Source organism: Scatophagus argus, chromosome 13 (assembly GCF_020382885.2).
Source record: "Scatophagus argus isolate fScaArg1 chromosome 13, fScaArg1.pri, whole genome shotgun sequence".
Classification (NCBI taxonomy): Eukaryota; Metazoa; Chordata; class Actinopteri; family Scatophagidae; genus Scatophagus; species Scatophagus argus.
In genome coordinates, this window is record NC_058505.1 from 23,242,189 (window position 1) to 23,258,200 (window position 16,012).

General features: G+C 39.3%; 2 protein-coding genes across 3 annotated transcripts; both read right to left on the reverse strand.

The window, feature by feature from the left end:
- Nucleotides 1–256: 256 nt before the first annotated feature.
- On the reverse strand, nucleotides 257–6,222 carry ccr12a (chemokine (C-C motif) receptor 12a). Its single transcript, XM_046408936.1, has 2 exons — nucleotides 5,195–6,222; nucleotides 257–3,397 (listed from the first exon to the last, which is right to left on the reverse strand). The coding sequence occupies exon 2, from the start codon at nucleotides 3,381–3,383 to the stop codon at nucleotides 2,298–2,300; it is 1,086 nt and encodes a 361-aa protein (XP_046264892.1). The 5' UTR covers nucleotides 3,384–3,397; nucleotides 5,195–6,222; the 3' UTR covers nucleotides 257–2,297.
- A 137-nt stretch (nucleotides 6,223–6,359) lies between these two features.
- LOC124069637 (cytochrome c oxidase assembly factor 1 homolog) lies at nucleotides 6,360–11,489 on the reverse strand. Of its 2 annotated transcripts, none has more exons than XM_046408937.1 (5): nucleotides 11,366–11,489; nucleotides 9,854–9,969; nucleotides 8,329–8,480; nucleotides 8,060–8,136; nucleotides 6,360–6,899 (listed from the first exon to the last, which is right to left on the reverse strand). In XM_046408937.1, exons 2-5 carry the CDS (start codon nucleotides 9,945–9,947, stop codon nucleotides 6,770–6,772), a joined length of 453 nt encoding a protein of 150 aa, XP_046264893.1. In that variant the 5' UTR covers nucleotides 9,948–9,969; nucleotides 11,366–11,489; the 3' UTR covers nucleotides 6,360–6,769. The 2 variants fall into 2 exon arrangements, with proteins under 2 accessions (XP_046264893.1, XP_046264894.1); XM_046408938.1 differs by having other exon boundaries at nucleotides 9,854–10,001; nucleotides 11,366–11,431.
- Between the last annotated feature and the right edge of the window lie 4,523 nt (nucleotides 11,490–16,012).

Here is a 16,012-nt window from a genome sequence, read left to right on the forward strand (position 1 = left end):
AAATTATCATTCTTTCAGTTCCACAAAATACAACAGTACAGAGAATGAAAAAGGAAGAGAAAAGAAGAGAAAAAAAACTCTGTCTGATTGCCATACTTATGGAAGATGCAATTCATTTCAAAGCACTTGGAAAAAATATGTAATGCATGATATTTCTATAATCATTGGATTCAACAATGAGACAACAAGACTGGAGCATTTAATATAAGGACTATTGTGGAAACCTGTAAACTATCAATAACAGCAAAACACAATCTGACTTTGTGCAATTTTATTTAAGGACTCGCAACTGGGTCCAATGCATACAGAGATCAGTAACATCCACAGCTAGCACAAAAACAAAAGAACTCTTTCTACAGTTTCTTACACACAGAAAAGAGAATGTAAGAGCGTTGATCTGTCAACTTGCTGCCTTTGCTAAATAGTTAGTTGCTTGCTCATACTGTAAAAAATTCAATTGTCAGTTGCTACCTCTCCCTGACTTAGGATTTATGTGTAGTTACAAGGTTTAGAGGAACTAAATAAGCCAGGAGCACCTAGTATCCGCTAACTATGACACACAGTATTAGAGTGTAGTGAGTGGAACAAAACTCAAACAGTTTAAAATAGATTTTTCCATTACATGTCCCTCTTTTGAGCATTCTATGCTCACTCAATGAAACATTTTAAACCTGATCGTAAAGTATAAGAACATTAAAAATCATAAAACAAAATTGAAAATTGAAATTGCAAAATCAAAATTTTAAAATCATTTTAAAATCATGTAAATGTAATTCTGACAATGCAAAGCCTGAAAATAAGTATTTCTTCCTGGGTATAGTAAGCAAGTAATGTTAATTTTAAGTCTGTGCCTGTGTGTGCTTTCTGCACTAGTTGACTATGTATAGATCCTGCACAAGACTATGCCTAGTCTGCACATCTCTCTTCCATGCAAATTAATAGGACAGCACAGTGACAGTAAAAACAAACGTTTTTCAGTCAAATCAAATCTGTCACTCATTCTCAGTGACGGTCAACTTCCTTTGACATTATTACAAATTGACCAGCACCTGAGTCAACTAAAAATTATACCTAATATTTACCTAATATCTGTAGCGACAGCTTATTCTCAGTTTTGATTATCTTTCATGATCAAATTCATATAGAATCCCTTCTTTGTCCCACATTCTTCTGATTTTTGTCGCCACTTGTGAAATTGCTTGCATCACTAATATCTGTCTGTCATTTTTGGTGTTCTCACATGTTGGTTGATCTTTGCCTGTGGTAACCTTTTCCCAGCTCCACCACCACTTAGTCCAATGCTTTCCCTTCTTTCTTGGAGCAGTATTTGGCACAGACAAAACAACCATCACTATAGCCTTTGTTTCTGCATCCTCTTCCACCTCTGGCTCTGCCATCCTCTGCCTTTTGCCTTGAGTCACCTCAAAGGTTAGTATCTGTGCCATCAGCAAGCAAGTGTTCACCTTGTCCTTTCTCTTCTTCTTCTTCTTGATCTCGTTCTCAGCCTGTACTGCATGTGCTTCAATCTGTCATTCTGCCCACATTAGCCAAAACAGTAGGTATGTACATGCTCTTTGAAATGGGGCAGTTATATGGACTCAAATGCAGCACACGGGACAAAGTCAATAAGGAGCAAAAACTGTATTAATAAGGTACGGGGAAGCTTTGCAGAGACAGTTAAATGGCCACCAGGGGGGTGGGGCAGGTCAAAGGAGTCCACAAAAAAAAAAGTTCAATAACAAAAATCTTCTTCAGCAAAAATTAAGCCACAAAAAAAAAAATCCTTTTTCTCAAAAACCTCAGGGGAAAACTGAAAAAAACTGTGACTCATTGACAGCAGATCATGACATCTGGTCTCAGTCCAGTGAGGAAGCAGTTCCATATATGGGAATATGGGAGAATAGAGGGTCCAACAGTCGATACAGTGGAAGTTGAGGATTTTGAACAGATGGTGCAGTTGATATGTATGTAGTATGCCCCCTGGACGCCTTCCTGGAGGGTATTCCGGGCATGCCCCAACGGGAGGAGGCCCCAAGGAAGACCCAGGACACGCTGGAGGAACTATGTCACTTGGCTGGCCTGGGAACGCCTTGGGGTCCAGCTGGAGGAAGTGTCCGGGGAGAGGGAAGGCTGGGCATTCCTGCTCAAGCTGCTGCCCCCTGGTTCCGGACGACGCGGAAGAAGATGGATGGACTGATATGCTGCTCACATTGCGCAATCTTGGAAGAAATTTGGTTTTCATGTTTGGGGGGATTGGGTACATCATTGCTAGTGATGGTGTCTGTCTGTCTGTCTGTCTAGTACTCATAAGCAGAGTGTGGCGTCCTCTGAGATGTGGTTCTGGTGCTCTGGCTGCTAAGGCTAATGTGTCTTTTCAGACAGGGGATCTTCTTTGCCATCAGCCTTCTAAAGTGACTCTGGAACTTTTTTCCCACAAAAGTGTAAAACACAGGACTAATGCTACAATACAAATAGGCTATGTTCCGGGTCACATACAGTGCATAGTCCAAACTGTCCGAACATGAGTCTTCATTCTCACTGGTGCTGGAGATCTGAACAGCTCGAAGGAGAATGACGACATTATATGGTGTCCAGCAGGCAAAGAAGGTAAATATAATGACAAATATAAGCTTGATGGCGCGGCACTTCTCCTTCATGCGAGTGGACAGGATGCGGACAGTGATGCTGATGTAGCAGTACATTACCATGAACAGAGGGAGAAGGAAGAAGAGTAGGAATTGTTGGTAATAACTGAACAGACGCCAGTGATCCATGATGCTCCCAGGGTATCCTGACTCGTCACACATCAGCCCATTGGAGGGACTCTCCCAGACATTTTGGAGAACTAACTCTTTCACACTTGCTACAATACTGACGCACCAAACTGTCACTGATGCCATAATGGCATATGCCCTTTTCCTGCTCTTGGCTGCTGCGACTGCATGCACCACTGCAAGATATCGGTCAAATGTCATGAGTGTGAGGAAGAGGATGGAGCTGTAGAAGCCAATGAAATAAGCACTGCTGACTATCTTACACAGAGAAACGCCAAAGATCCACTCAGACAGATGATATGTCGCCCAGAAGGGGAGACTGGAGGCAAAGAGAATGTTGGAGAAGACCAAATTCAGGAGTAAGATGTTGGTCACCGTGTTGAGCTTCTCATACTTGAAAATAATGAACAGAACTAGTCCGTTGCCAAAGTAACTCAGGATGAAGTTGACATAGTAAAAAGCTGGGATGAATCTCGCACCAAACTGGTTGACATTCTTCTTCGAACAGAACTGGACAATATTACTGACCACGTAACTCATGTCAGTTGTGTTATCACTTTCACCGAGTAGATCCAGGAAGAGCAAATATTGGTCTTCTTCATTGCTCATGACTGGGGATTGTCCTGTGGCACAAAGATATTAAAGATGTATGTTAGTCTATTTGCTGGTAATTGAGAAATTTCTAAAGAAACCAGGGGTGGACAGTGGATATATATATATATATATATATATATATATATATATATATATATATAAACATTACACCAACAGAGACTTCAATGACATTGCATTCTAAATAAATAGAAAGCTAGAAAGCCTTGCAGCTATAACAGCTTCCACACTTCTGGGATGCCTGTCCACAAGACTCCTGCAGTAGAGCATTTGTGAAGTCAGGCACTGATGTAGTATTCCAGTTCATTCCAAAGGTGTTAAATGAGGTTGAGGTCAGGGCTCTGTGTTGGCCAGTCAATTTCCTCCACACCAAACTCATCCAACCATGTCTAAACGGACTTTGCTCTGTGCACTGGGGCACAGTCATGCTGGAACAGAAAAGTGCCTTCCCCAAACTGTTGGAAACATGGCATTGTCCAAAATGTTTTGGCATGCTGAAGCATTAACGTTTCCCATCACTTGAAGTAAGGGGCCTAGCTCAACCCCTGAAAAAGTAGTAAAAAGAATAGTCATGTTCTGTTGTGCTGGCTCTGCATATTTCTCTTGTGCTCATCACTTGGCTAAAAGGTGAAACTTTATAAAATTTCAAAAAATATACTTAGAAAGGTATATATAGACAAAATCTTATTAAGTCAACATGACCCCTTTTAATAAGTGATATAATATTGTGTTTTGACAGTGATACATTTTGGAAGAGAAAAATATTTTCAAAACACAATACGAGAATTACTTGTATAGATACTGCTACTAAATGTGCACTTTGCATATTATACAATCAACTTAGACAGAAAGTTAGGGGGGAAAACATTTACTTTAAGAAGGGGCCAGCCACCCAACACATTCAGTCTTTTTCTCTATGCTTCAGTTTGAAAATATGAAAGTAATGTGATCTCAGCCCACATTTTTTAAATCCATGCTGTGACAAGTCTCGCTTAAAAATCTGTATCAGCAATTTACGGGAAGCAGCTCCTCCTCTTCCTCTCTGCGGTTTCAGTAGTGGTCAGATCTTCTTCTTCTTCTTCACTTCTGTTTATTTTCGTGTACACTTTTTTGCCATTGTATAGTTCAAATAGTTTTAAGAGTTTAAAATATTTATTACATGGATAGTCTATATTGGCATATGATAAAGTTGTGTGCACATAATGTTATTAACAATCAGAAGAAATGTTAAGATTATCTTGTATTATAATTATCTAGAAATACGTTTCTGTAACATTACATCATTCATAAATTTTAAGTGTTATGTCAACTATTCAAGCCTCAGCAGTTTTGTCTACAACAGTGGTCAAGAATCGTCATAATGTATGTAATCAATTCTTCAAAGTTATTCACAATTATAGATGTTAACATGAGTATTACTCTTGCCGTTACATCAAAGTAGAAACCGTCATTTCTGCAACTTTGCATTAGCTGATCAGACTAATCTGTCAGGTTATTGTTTACCACTGTGAAAAACTACTATGGTTTTGTTTTTATGTAATTCAAAACAATATAAAATAAAAAAAAAAAATCTGAAATGTGACATTCCAGAGGAAAAAAAATAACTAAAGAGACAATTTAGTATTGTGCATGAAACTGCATGCAGAATTAAACATAGTTTTATATATAATATATAGTTTATATATAATATCAATATAGTATTAAATAGTATAATGTGCGTACATGTATTGTGTATTTCATAAAGACAGAAAGAAAAACTGAAAAATTAACTGTTAACTGTTAAAAATTAAGAAGAAGATTGAACTCACCAGTGCAGTCTAGGTTTGCAGAGGAAGGAGGATAACAAGGAGCACAAGAAGCTCTGAGTGACGCTAAAGTGTTCACTGCAGCTGAGTTTTACAAAACCTGCGTCACCAAAAAGGGCTGAACTAAAACAGACTAATGTGCTGCAGTTGGAGTGGCACATGCCCGTCACCAGTCCCCTTTTACCGGGGCCCATGCCCTGGTATTTATGTGCCGTGTCCCAGGCTCATAAGTTATTTTCATCAAAGAACGGCAGTTAGATTCATAACACTGAGGAGAGTTTATGTTTTGCATAATGTGTTGCAATATGGTTTTTAAACCCAACAGAAACAAGTGCACATTCTGCATTCTGTGTGCCTGTGTTGTGCACATCTGGCATGTGTGGCTTATAGGAGCTACTTGGCTGTTCTTTATTTCTGATGACAAAAATACAACAATGGTCTTACTCAAGGTGAAAGTTTGCATGCTGTTTCTGTCTCTGGTTTCAGTTATTCATTACAGAGGGATCCAAAAATGTTTGACCTGCTCAGTGGCACCAAGACCTTATTTTATTTTTTCCGGTATGCCATAGTGCCTAGTATGAGACATTACTAGATTGAGATAGCAGCAAAATAAAAGAATTGTTTGCATATATTATAAATGCTCTTAGACAATTTAATAATAACCCTACAGATAATTCCAGGAAATGAATTTAGCATGTGTGCAAATCTCTCAAGTGCAAATCTCCTGGGTAAAAATGACACATCTTACCTGAAACTGTTTTGGTTCTCCTGTTTGCCCACATCTGTGTTTCTCTAAACTCTTTCGTTCAGTGGAAACTGTTGACACTGAAGGTAGAAGTTTCCATTCAACAAAAATAGCACTCCAGGTAAGAGTAAAAATACTGTATGTATTTTTGACTGTGGGTGAACTGTCTTATTAAGCTAATGTACTGCTCTCTTTATTCCTGATGGTTCATTTCAATTTCAATTTATTTATATAGCACCTTATACACTCAAAATTGTCTCTAGATGCTTTACAGAGACCCAGAGCCTGAACCCCCTAGCAAGCAGACAGTGGCAAGGAAAAACTCCCTTTTAACAGGAAGAAACCTTGAGCAGGACCCGGCTCACAAGGGAGAACCATCCTGCTGATAGTCTGTCGGCTGGTTATAAGGTAATTCCTTATTACTTATTTGAACACTGATTTATTGAATTATTTATTCAACAGATCTTGCAGGTCTGGCACATCATTCTTCAAGTGGACATTTTTACAAAAAGAAAAAGTCTAGCAAAGACTTAACAGCGCAAGAGAACAAACAGAGCAGATGCAACAGCCCATCATCAGATTATCTAATCAAAACCAAACTCAGAGACACAACAGAACAGTCCATAGCTCTCTGTTGGATGCCCAGGGACACTCACAGAGTTTTGCATCATGAGTACCAACTGTCTCTTCAAAATGATGCTGGAGTTGAGGATTTTTCATTTCATAAATATATCTCAGTATTATTTGGGTTAATTAGACTTCTACTCAGCACCAGTTAGAGGAACACAACTTCTGCTTGTAGTGTTCTCATTAGCACATGAAGTTCATCAATGTTAGTGAACTATGTCTAGCCCATTTGTCTGCTCTGTTGCCTGGGGATGTCCTGCAGCTGGTGGGGAAGGATTCATCAGGTCAATGGTCTGTCCCTCCCGGAGCTGCAGAACTGCCTGCTTCAGACTCCACCTGCAGAGAAGGACAAACACAGGAATGGTGCACACAAGCACTAGCAATGCTATAATGACAATGTGATATTAACTTTAAAAAGATAAAGCATAAGAGAGGAGTTGAGTCCATTAGACTTCCACATAAATGTGTCTGATGCCCAATAAAGTGTTCCCAGATGAAATAATTAAGTAGAACAGTTGCTGGATATAATTCTTTTATCTGTCATACAACCTAAAGTTTTGTCCAGCATTCTGGTAGTTTCAGCACAGCTTCTCAGAGGATTTGATTTTGTAGTCAGGATCAGCATATTAGTGTGACTTTGCACTAGAAACAAACATGGTTCAGAAATATCTAATCTCAGAGCAGCTTCTAAGGTCAAGGTTTTGTCAAAACATCAATAACTGATTCAAGATTCACCTTGTGTTATGCCACTATGTCATATCAATTTGCCTAAGAATTAAGATTCAAGAAGTTTATTGTCATTTCCATGTCTAACACGGCAATAAGAAATACGGTACTCTGGGTTGGTTTAGCAGCAATAGATAATACTAATAAAACAACAAAAACAATAAAATAAAATAACAATAGCATATACAGTAATAAATGAGATAATACAATATGATAACAAACAGATCTAAGAATTGTGGTATTCCGCTGTGTATTGCACTGATTGTAAACAGCAGTAGCGGCAGCATTCAAAGGTAAGGTGCTCAGCAGCAGTAAGGTGCATGTGTAGTGTCTAGTGTTCATAGTGCAGTGATGCTTAGTGGTGTACAGTTTATCAGACTAACAACATCCAAATAAAAAAAAGCTGTTACAGAGTCTGGTGGTTTTAGCCAGCACATGGCCTGGGTGTGTGTGGCAGCTCTCATGATGCAGGGTGCTTTTTTAATGCACCTACTGGTGTAAATGTCCCCTGCAGCCTACGATTCTCTGGGACAATTTAATCAACTGCTGCGGTGCCCTTTTATCCGCCAAAGCAGTTGCTATACCATATGGCGATGCATGAGGCGAAGATGCCCATGCGATAATCAAAAATGTCAGCATGAGAATTTATATGTTTCTGTACATTTATATGAAAAAGCTGTCACAAATATTACATAACAACTTGATATATTACAATAAATTAATTAAAAATGAATTGTCACCTTAATTTTATTTACATTGAATATACTCACCTGTTGGTATTAGGGTCTCTAATTGAAGAGGTGTACAGATAACCTCCAGTTTTTGACCCCGTCACAGGGATCTTTATCTGCAACACAGCAAAGAATCAAATGAATCTGTACCAGTGTATGCAGATATCAGAGATCCTCACAACATGATTGTGATCAAACAAACCTTGCCAAAGCAATGCAGCAGGTGAACTGCCAGCAAGGGAAAGGCAACTGTTTTGTCTAAACAGTCTGGTACAGACTCCTGTGAAAAAGGAATAACCACGCAGTACCTGTGCTCTGTGCTGATCTATGCGATTGTTTCTGTCAGTCAGATGCATGTTGTGGACTTTCAAAGGGGGGGAACCCAGGTTTTCCATGGCAAATGGACATGCTCTCAACTTTTCTAGAGCCAGTCTGTGATAGTCTGACCCAGTGAATTTTTCTACTTGGACAGAAGACAGAAAGGTACATAACAGTAAACAATAACATTAGATTAGATTAGATTCAACTTCATCGCCATTACACATGTACAGGTACGGGGCAACGAAAATCAGTTTAGCATCTAACCAGAAGTGCAAGAAGCAGCAAGTGCAGATATAATAAATAAATTAACAGTATGTACATGGTATATTATATGAATAATTTACAAATGAATAATAACTGAAGTTGTAAATTAAATGAGAGTGCTGAAAACAGTAGATGAAGCGTAATGTAACAGAGAGTGTCTGGCTTTTTATTCAAAGAATATTAACTGAAAGCAGTTAAACTGTCAGCTGAAGAATAAGATGAGCGATGAATAGTTAAATGACAGTGTTGCAGTATTAGCTAAAGTATAAGCTCTGAAGAAAATCATCAGTTTGCCCAGGGATTACTCTTAAACCACCCAGAGAAGTCGAGAAAGGTTTAGGCACAGCCACACATAAAATCAAAACTGACAAATAAATGCTTCCCAACTTTGCTCTCAAGGCAGTCAAGTTCGTTGAACAGGAAAGGCTTGCACTGTTGCCAAGGGGAACTAACAACCAGAATGGTTTTGCAATCTCTCTCTTGGTTATCAGTATGTTTAGCTTGCTGGTCAGGGCCGGAAACTGGTCACTCACCAGGCAGTGCCAGTAAAAGAACAAGAAATTGCAAAGAAAACTCCATGCTTATTATGCATTGCCCATACATCTCTCCCTGTTGCAAAATAGCAACTTTGTTTCCAGCTATCACAAACCGCTATGCAAACAGCAGCAACTACAGCTACAACTATCATGGCTCACACACAGCAGTCCTGCTTTCACTATGCAACCTGTATAGGAGTGGCTGTGGCTTAGGAGGTAAAGAAGTGGCTTGTCCGCCAATTGCTGCATGGGCAGTTCGATCCTGGTTAGTGCATTGCCTGAAACAAGCTAAGTCAAAACGCTGGAGATAAAACTGCAGTGTGGAACCTTTATGTTGCCCTTGTGGTAGTGAGAGTAACTACATCAACACTGTCAAAGTTCTTATGGTACCATAGGCTCTGCCAGATTCATAGTTAATGTGGCCAGTAGCCGATGGCTGTAACCTACTCTGTAGTTACTGTTGCTCCACCCTACTGCTCTGGCAAATCATACTGAGACGGATCATTACTGCATGGGAAATACACCACAAATAGCAGATTTAAAAATGTTTTACATATCCCTAAATGACATGAAGATTTCTCTGGCAGTGATAGGTTTACTCAATGTTGTATCAACTCATCTGGCAAGGACTTGAATGTAACAAACTTTCATATGGAAAAAGTCCCACACTCCAGGTTTAACACAAAGAAACAGACAGATCATTTATACTCACTCTGCTGCAGAATGTACATGGTGCTGATCCCTCCACCAGTCAGCACAGTGGTGAAGATTGTGAGTCTCTGTAGCTCAGTGATGGAAACCCTCATCTGCGCTAACTTCCTTGTTCGGCTGCACTGACAGACATTGTTCTGGTCAGTTCACTAGGTAAATGAAAAACTTTTTTTTGAAAGAGAACTGTGAATATTTTCAGTAAAATGATCCTTATATTGAATAAAACTGAAAAAAAAAAAACCATTCACGATCAGTAGAGACTGAATTGCAGATTCTTTATACATGTTGAGTTTGGAAGATCAAACTTGGCATGTATAATGTTTCCATTTGTATTTTTCATCAAACCACACCTGCCACAGATGATCGTCATTTGAAATCGATCTAGTGCAGTGTAAAAAGGGGCCTCTTCAGGACGGGCCAATTGTTTGACCTCCAGTAATGTGGCTTCTTGCAGCTTTCTAGAGAGCTGCTCTTCCGATAACTTCTTACTCAACAGTTCACTTCCTTGGGTCCCGAGCAATACATCTGAGTCATGAGTCCATTAAAGTTTGTAAGGCTGTATGGAACGTATACTTACTCTGAAATATGGTTGAAATACCAGATAAAGTAAATAGGCTCACTGGTAACAGATAGTAGTAGCATAATTAGGTATGAAACAGGTATCCTTGAAAGGTTCAGTTGTTCACAAGCAAGGATGGCACAGTGTCGAACCCTGCACCACAACACACAACTGTTCAATGTTTTAAAAACAACATTTCTTAACACACAATTGTGAGGAATTTTGTAGTTTTACCATCTACATTTACCACCATGTTACTCAAAGCCACAGAGGTGGTATGCCTATATGAAAGATGTAAGCAGCAATACTGGAGGCCAAGCAGTCAGTCCTTTCACAACAGCTATGTTCTGAACGGGTCCAGCACTAACATGATAAAAATAATGTGATCCTGATGAGTGATGGAGGATGCTTCCCATTATTCCCAATCCTTTTCCAGGTTGTATTCATGGAAGAACGAGGGTGAACCATGAACAGAAACCACAGACCGCCGCTGAGGTCAACATAATTAAAGGTCAACTGGAGACTGCGTACAAACTAATGTATTGGTCTGACATAATTTGTCAATGTCAAAACTCGGAATCAGATCTAACGATGCGGGGGGTTCCTGTGCCATCCTGTACAGGCAGAAGGCTGTTGGAAACTGTCCGACCTGAATTTTTGTCTCTACCACCTGGTGTTGCCGCCTGCTGTCGTCAGCTTTCCAGGCAAGGCACACTTCTTATCAAACGTCAACAGTCTAATTTCATATTACATGTGACTAAGAAAACCAGCGTGTAGCTCATGCTGCAGTTCAGTACTCAGTAACCTGATTCTGTCGGTAATACGTAGCAGGCGATTGTGAATGCAGCTATTGACATACTCTGAAAACTCTGTCGGCTGACATAGCTTTGTCCATTTTTTACATTTTCAACACTAAACATTGTTGCTCACAAGAAAACCTTAAAACGTTCTCACCTTGTTTGATACTTTACTCTTTTTACGTCCGTAAACGTCACACAGACGGGCACCAATTGGAATTGGGTGCGCTCTATTACAAACTACGGCGTACCCCCTACATTCGGGCAGGCGGCGTCTATACTCATGTACATTGTACATTTTTCTTCTGCAATTACAATGTGTTAATGCGGCCCATGTTCTTTCTAATCAAGCCACCACCGCCCTGCAAACCTATCTTAAGTCTTCCTTTACTTAATAAAGATAAAAGATAAAAGAGAATTTTGTGGGAAGACTATCGAATGTTCAGTTCCAATGCCATATGTTAGAACAATGCCGAGACGTCGGTTTCTGTACACACCGACAAAAGCGGATCGAATCTAATAAAGAGATAAATGCCGTACAAAGGCTATCGTTACTGTCCACATGGATACTAAAATCCATCCATGCATTTTAGTACAACAAGAAAACTAATTGACTTCTAAACATTATATTTTGTACAAAGTTTATACGGCAGATTTTAAATATTTATTTTTTATTATTTACAGCATTTTATTCTATTTTTCTATTCTATTTTGTTCTATATAATTATATGATGCCAACTTTCTGCTGATGTGAACACTTGTTCATTTGAGCACAATTTAGCCATAGCATTTGCACTAATTTGAACCAGTGTTTAAAAAGTGCTGATAAGCACTAGCCATGGATTATTTACAAAGTAACAATCTTCTTGTTATTTAGTTATTTGTTGTTCTTTACATTTATATTTTCACATAATTAATATATTTTTTTCATGTAATTTAATTCTAATATGTATCTTATGCTATGTGAACAGTTGGAATAAAAAAAAACAACTTTGGTTTCATACATTTTTTGTTGGTGTCAGATTATTTATAACATATTGGTGATGAACACTTGTCAGAAGGGCTCCCTGGAAATTTTTGCTTAGGTCCCCAACAGACTTGCCTCTGGGTTCCCCTTCTGCATGAATGGATTTACATAATTCAATTATACAGTTCTTCTCAACTTTCAAAATTCTTTCCCAATCATGAACTTGGAACTTGCAGTAACCCATCCAGCCAATACACTTGCTTCTAAGCCCAGCGTCACTTCTGGGGGCTTATAAATTGCCCCAGGTGATGTCAGTTGAATCATCGTAAGTTGGGTGAAAAGACTACGTGTTTGAAAATCTGAGGGTGTGAAGCTAGAAGAAGGAAGTGAGTTTACCAGACCTCTGTAGCTTTTTTCTGTAGCTCATCTCTGTTATTTTATATGCTCCAGGTTACATTAACAATCACACACCTAAATCCACTGACATATATTAAGATAGATGACACATCTTCACTTCCTCCCACTGCACAAAAGTGAAGAATATCCCGGATACAAGCACTGCCGTCTTCCGCCAACTTTTGAAGAGCTCTGTCAGGGTGCTATAGTTATTATTTGTTTCCCAGGGTTCTCTATTACCCCCTGCCTGGTGTTTTTGTCTGTCCCCTTTTGTCTTCCCCACCTGCCCCTGCGTGTTTGTGTGCATGTCTTGATCTGGGCATGGCTACCTGATTTTGATTCCTTTCCTTTAAACCGTCCCGTATTGCTATAGAAGTAAAGCTCAATAGAATTCTCCTTTAATATAAAATGAAATGAAAGTAGATAACTGTAGATAATGATAATGACAATGAAGTATACAAAAGGTACTATGGTGATTATGATAGCAATATTAGTAACAATAATAATGGTAGCAGCTGCAGCAGAGTAGTAATGGAATTAAAATAGATTATGACTAAACAGTAGTAATCGCAGTAAGTTTCAAGCAGGACCGCAGTAGGAGGTCCGACCACGATCCATGGGAACCTGCGAGACGAGAAAGCACAAGGACTCCAGGGAAGAAGTTGAGTTAGTGATATGCATTAATGGGACATAAATGTGTTCAGAAGGAGAGGGAGAGGAAGAAAGAGCTCAGTGCGTCATGGGAGGACCCCCGGCAGTCTAGACAGATAGGCAGATATTTTATTGATCCCGAGAGAAATTCAAGGCAAAACAATAAAGTTACCCAAAAAGACAGTTTGGAGACAGTTTTGCTCCTCCAAGGGTATAGAAATAAAACTTAATGAGGTATGGTCAATGGTTAAGAAGATGAGTGGGAAAAGGAAATCTGTTAAAATTCCAGTCGTGGTCAATGGAGAAATTCAACAATTTCCAGTGGGATCAAAAAAATTCTTATCTTATTTTATCTTATCTTATGGAGAATACCTAGCAATTACAAACAAACAAAAAGCTGATCTATTGGGCAAAACATTTGCAAGTGTACATAGTGGAAATCATTTAGATGAAAATCAAAAGGAGGGAAGCGGACACACAGCGCCAGACCAAGATAGATTATGCTATACTATGTTTAGACAATTACCTGATGAAGTATTGGTAATAATACTAAACCTGTTCAAAAAGGTTTGGAGAGATGGTAAAATGCCTTGTCGCTGGAGGAAAGTCTTGGTGCTCCCTTTTGCTAAACCAGATAAAGACCAAGCAAAGCGGTATGCTAAGCCCAAGTCAGAGCGGTTTCCGAAGAGGCAGATCCACAGGCGATGCCCTCATTAAAGTAAGCAATGAAATAGAATAGGTTCTTGCTCTGAAAGAGACCATGATCACTGTGTACTTTGATATTGAGAAAGCATATGACTCAATGTGGAGAGAAGGACTTCTGATTAAAATGGATAAAATGGGTATTGGAGGTAGAATGTATAACTGGGTGCTAGATTTCCTTTCTGACCGGACCTTCTGTGAGAAAGTAGGAGATGCAATTTGGGAAACCTATGATATTGTAAATGGCATACCTCAAGGTAGCGTTATTAGCCCTATTTTATTCAATATAATGATAAATGACATGTTTTTGGAAATTGATAAAGATGTGGGATCATCACTTTATGCAGATGATGGGGCTATATGGAAAAAAGGGAAAAATATCACACGTGACTAAGTGTTTGCAAGATGCGATACAAAAAGTTGAGAGATGGACATATGACTGGGGCTTTAAATGTCTGTATCACAATCCTGCTATATGGTCTTCACCAAGAGGAAAAGGATGTATAATGTACAACTTACATTATATCGGCAAAATTTAGAAACAGTAAGGGAATTTAAATATTTGGGACTGTGTTTGATGAAAAATACACATGGAGGAACCATATCAAACGGACAGAGACAAAATGTAAAAAAGTACTAAACCTCATGAGATCAGTCTCTGAATATGAGTGGGCAGCAGACAAACAATCACTTTTAGATATATATAGAGCTTTAATCCGGTCATGTATATATTATGGATGTATTGTTTATGGTAACCTGGAGAATTCAGTTCAGAGTGGTGAGACTGGGTGTAGGTGCAGTTAAAACAACTTATTGATAGAAGCTAACGAACTGTTGCTGAGTCTCAGACGAACACAACTATCCCTGACTTACTGGGTGAAGTTGAAAGATTCCGGGGAGGGACAACCAGTAACTTCTGTGCTATATGAATGTTGGGAATATTCAAAACAACACAAGGGAAATGATTTGGATGGCATATTAATGCAGAGGCAAAAGAACATGGTTTAGACAACTTGAAATATGGCCCAGATGTTGTCTGGGGTAATGTTCCTCCATGGATCATTCCAGAACCAACAGCAGATATGAAACTCATCGGTAGAAAATGTGAATGGCTGGAAAAAGGGATGGAGAACATTTAAGTAGTAGAAGAATATTTAAGGAATAATTTTTATGACTATATTTCGATTTATACAGATGGATCTAAAGAGCCAGAAAGTGAGCATGTAGGAGCGGCAGTGTTCATACCAGAATTTGACATATCAATATGCAAAAGACTGAATAATAAGCTATCTGTGTTCACAGCAAAGCTCACTTCTATAATTCTTGGCTTACAGTGGATAGAAGAGGTGAGACCAGAGCAAGCAGTTATTTGCTCAGATTCAGCAGCAGAGGATTTGAAGATAGAAATATTAATGATACTGATGAGGATACAGAGACTTGGAATAGATGTGCAAATTTGTTGGATTCCAGTCCACACAGGTGTAGAGGGTAATAAGAAAGCAGATGAGACAGCTAAAAGAGCACAGAGATTAAATAAAACCTATATCCTGCAAATCTCGTTTGGAAAAGGAAAAGCAAAATCAATGATAAGGAAATCTGTAAAAAAAATTGTGGCAGAAGAAATGGGATACAGACCCCAAAGGCAGGCACTACCATCCATCTTCTATACCGCTTATCCATCAGGGTCGCGGGGGAGCTGGAGCCTATCCCAGCTGACTACAGGCAAGAGGCGGGGTTCACCCTGGACTGGTCGCCAGTCAATCGCAGGGCCAACACACAAAGACAGACAACCACACACTCTCACCTAAGGGCAATATAGGGTAGCCAATTAACCTAATGTGCATATTTTTGGGAGGAAGCCGGAGCACCCGGAGAAAACCCACGCAGGCACAGGGAGAACATGCAAACTCCACATAGAAGGGCCCAGACCGGGATATGAGGCGACAGCGCTAACCACTGCACCACCGGGCCACCTGGCAGGCACTGCCATAATATTCAAGACTCCATCAACACTACAGATTTTAAAGGGAAGTGCAGAAAAGAGGAGGTCATTATTTCAAGCCTACAATTAGGACATACATGACTGAA

What these genes read in the sequence shown, in the direction of transcription:
- ccr12a (XM_046408936.1), bottom strand. Translation starts at nt 3,383, where the DNA reads ATGAGCAATGAAGAAGACCAATATTTGCTCTTCCTGGATCTACTCGGT.
- LOC124069637 (XM_046408937.1), bottom strand. Translation starts at nt 9,947, where the DNA reads ATGAGGGTTTCCATCACTGAGCTACAGAGACTCACAATCTTCACCACT. An exon ending in CATGTACATTCTGCAGCAGA is followed by an intron (nt 8,481 to 9,853) that starts GTGAGTATAAAT and finishes CTGTCCAAGTAG; the next exon opens with AAAAATTCACTGGGTCAGAC. An exon ending in AGAGACCCTAATACCAACAG is followed by an intron (nt 6,900 to 8,059) that starts GTGAGTATATTC and finishes CCTTCTCTGCAG; the next exon opens with GTGGAGTCTGAAGCAGGCAG.